General features: G+C 33.0%; 1 protein-coding gene across 2 annotated transcripts in view; it reads right to left on the bottom strand.

Moving 5' to 3' along the window:
* DPYD (dihydropyrimidine dehydrogenase) overlaps nt 1-3643 on the bottom strand; it is a 1157760-nt gene that overhangs the window by 1099871 nt on the left and 54246 nt on the right. For both annotated transcript variants that reach the window (XM_045291907.1, XM_045291906.1), the window contains exon 2: nt 929-1039. In XM_045291907.1, the coding sequence (XP_045147842.1) occupies nt 929-1039 (111 nt within the window). The remainder of the gene's footprint in view (nt 1-928; nt 1040-3643) is intronic.

The following is a 3643-nucleotide window of genomic DNA, read 5'->3' as shown; positions in this document are numbered from 1 at the left end:
AATGTTTTGAGAAATGATGTACAAATGCGCTTTACACAATTGATGTGTGTATGGATTGGGATAACAGTTGTATGAGCCCCTAATAAAATATTAAAAAATAAATAAATAAATAGATAGATAAATAAATAAATAAATAAATAATTACCTAAAAAAAAAGAAAGAAAACAAATTTCACATAACTGGAGCACAGAAAACGGAATTCTAAGGCCAGGTGTGTTGCTCAATGGCTATACAATCCTTCTCAAGTCATTCTGTTCTTCTGTATTTCATTCAAAACACATCCTGGGTGGTCAGTGACAAAAAAATTAAAAATTACATAAAGATGCACACACACTCACAATTCCCATTCTGGAACCATTCATAATGTGAAAAGGAAGAGAGAAATACATAAAAATAAATTAATATCATAATAGTATATAAAATATTATATCCAAAGTACCAAGAGAGCTAATGTCAAATAAGCTAGAGCTACTAAATAGGCTTATTTGGGAAAATTAGGAAAGAAATTGTTTTCCAAAACTAAAGGTTTATGTACCCCTAGATAGCATTTTGAATATTCCCTTCAAGGTTGTAGTTTTAATTACTCATGGCCTTCAGTTCTTGCTCTAATCACTTCATTGACCTAGTTTAATAAGGTTCTAGGAATCTGTAATTTCAAAGAAATGTTGTTTTGCTCCTGGGTCTCACCTGGAAATATTAGATATGCATAGTTAAAGGTCCTCCCCAAGCATATTTTCTCCAAATAGTTTAGATCCTAGTATACCTTTCTTTAAGGAAGTTATTTTAAAGCAGTACAACATACTTGAGATTATTCATATATAAAATATTTTTAATCACAGCTGTATTTACAAATAGAAGTAAAATTATGTCTTGCTGTCAGTAAAATGAGGTAATTTTCAGTATGAAATCATGTATTGGTGATACTTACAAAGCAGTTCTTATCAAGATTTCTTTTCCAGTGCTTCTTGTCTAATTTTTTGGCTGAGGTGGATCGTATAGCTGCATGAGTCTGCGATCGAGGATTTAAAGCCAGGATGCTCTGAAGACAACATAAACAATATGAAAGTCAATCCATTATCAGTTTTTAAAAATCAACATTGTTGTTACATTTGAAGATCCCACCCACAAAGAAAAGATTAGCTGAGAGAAAAACTCTTATACTGCATTAAGTAGGGGCGAGGGGGGAGCTAAATGTGATAACACAAATTAAAATATTTGAAAAAATGATGTTTGCTGAATAAAAGTGAAAAAAAAAACTGTACTTGGTAAAAAATCTTAAGTCCAGTATGAGAATATCTAGATACAACAAAAATTTATATAAAAAGGTGAGAAAGATCAAATTACTTTTAGAACAAAAGCAACAAAAAATGGGGTATGAATTACAAAGAGTTCAAAATATATAGTATAAACTATGACAAGTCTTTTCAAATAGTTACTTTAGTACACACTGATGATTTATACTGAGTGAAGTAATTCCGGTTATGTTTTCTTCCGACTTGTCAGAATCAGTCCTTGGCAAAAATTGTTTCTTTGAGGAAAGCATGCATACAAATACACGAGTCAAAATAACGAAACACTTCAACTTAAGCAGAGTAGAAGAATTAAAATTATAAGTGCTCCAAGATAATCCAGTAAGCATTTTTCCAGATAATTCTAATGCCTTTTACATTATCAAAATCTGTAAGCATAATAACTGAAGTAAAAGCTGAAAAACAGAAATTTGGGACCACAGAAGTTCACAAAGAAAAAGTTTTCTTTCTTGCTGTTTTGTCCTTATCAGTAGAGAATACAAAAGTGCGTTTGTAGAAGTTAAAGAAGTATAATTTGGTTTCAAATACAAATGAATGTTCAGCAGCTATGATCGTATTAGAAACCACACTAGCCAGCTTATTGCACTCATAATAAAGGGTGTTCATCACAAATGTCTTCCTCCTCAAGAAAGGCTTTCCTGTCTAATCTAGTCAGTCTTTCCTGTTCTTGACTACTCAAAATTATCTTTACTATCAAACATATCCAATGAAGCAGTGACTATCTTTTTATGACTCTTTCATCCTTCCTAACCTACATATACTTTAAGTGAAAGGATTAGAGATTTATTAAAAGAATTTAAATCTCTGATATGCAGCACCTACTACATGGCAGATGCTCATGCCTTCAAATAAACTATTCAGAAATCACCAACACTTTTTTTTAACCACAGTTTACCATGCATGTAAGTTTGGGTACAGCACTGTTCATGTGGCTCTCCACTTCCCAACATGCAACATGGTCGACACCGGTTGCAAGAGGATGCCATGCAAATGAGTGAAATGGTTGGTACAACGTGCTTCCTAAACTATAAAACCAAAGCAGAATGAACCCAAAATAAAACCAGCGGTTGTGCAACAGCATTTTTTGTGACTTGTTCATGCAGGGCAGAAGAAGAATTTGTAAAATATCTAAAGAATGAAATTCATATGAGGCTTCACAAACTCCATGGTCATCTTCTGATTGTAATTGTGTGATTTTGTGAAAATTAATGGGTCATATTCATCTGAAAATGAATCTTCACTGAAAACAACAAAGCACTTATCAAATTGACCCAAGCAAATGAAGAAAAATGTAGATTATTATACTCTTAAAAATATGTTCAAGGTGTTTTTCCCATTGTACTACTGTAATTCCACAATAAAGTAAAAGTATCTATCTGAATTATATGCTTTAAGACATTCTACCTAATATTTTGGAAATCGGTTTATTAATGATTAAAGGGAATTTTTAGAAACCATATAAACTATAGCCAATGACTCTCCAAGATAAACTTTACACTCCAATGCTTAGTTAAAAATAAAATCAAATTTTATTTAAACATAGACATTTCAATGCATTCTACATTTGTTTTAAAAAATGTGATCCATTTTAAGGTTTAGAGTTTATAAAAGGCATTCATATACACCCAATTTAACCTATAAACATCAACTCTTGCTAATCTCACGATCTTCGGTGAGCAAGGAAGTTGTAGTTGGGTCAGTAACCTGCTCAAGATCTCACAGCTAATATGCGAGGGGATGACTTAATGATGAGTGTTGGGCTAGTGTCAAAAGGATGCCAAGATGATGTTGATAGTAAAACATGGCGTTGTGAGATACAAGATAGAAGGGAGAACTTTTATAGTCTCTTGTGAAAATAACATTATTTTCACCTGGCACCTGAGCCACTTGATAAAGAATTGATTTCAAAGCAGTGTTTTAAGTCATTAAAAAATAACCACTAGATGTTCTGTATCGGCAATGGTGACTTCAAGAGCTCCGTGAACCCACACTTCAGCAAAATAAGCATAGTTGCTACGATTTTAACAAAAACTATTTAAAACTCTGGACCTTATCTTAAGAGCAAACAGCAAGAACAACAAAACCATTATTAATGGAAATCTACTGAAACTTGGTAAAGAGAAAGTCTGACACTGGAACCACATCTCCCAGTTAAGCATGATAGAAATTAACCTCCAAGTGAGTACAAGCAAGAAAACAGAGTTCCATGTTCCCCATCTTCCATTTGCAGGGAAAAACTGGCAGCATTTCTCATTCACCACCCTCTTATTTCTGTTAAAGAGGTTAACCTCCAGGCAAGTATAGCACAGAGCTCTGGGTCTCCCTTTCTGCAT

This window comes from Echinops telfairi, unplaced genomic scaffold (genome assembly GCF_000313985.2).
Source record: "Echinops telfairi isolate 266 unplaced genomic scaffold, ASM31398v2 ScPeMD7_443;HRSCAF=831, whole genome shotgun sequence".
In the NCBI taxonomy this organism is placed as follows: Eukaryota; Metazoa; Chordata; class Mammalia; order Afrosoricida; family Tenrecidae; genus Echinops; species Echinops telfairi.
Note: the sequence above shows the minus strand (reverse complement) of the source record. Positions and strands in the feature narration are given on the sequence as shown.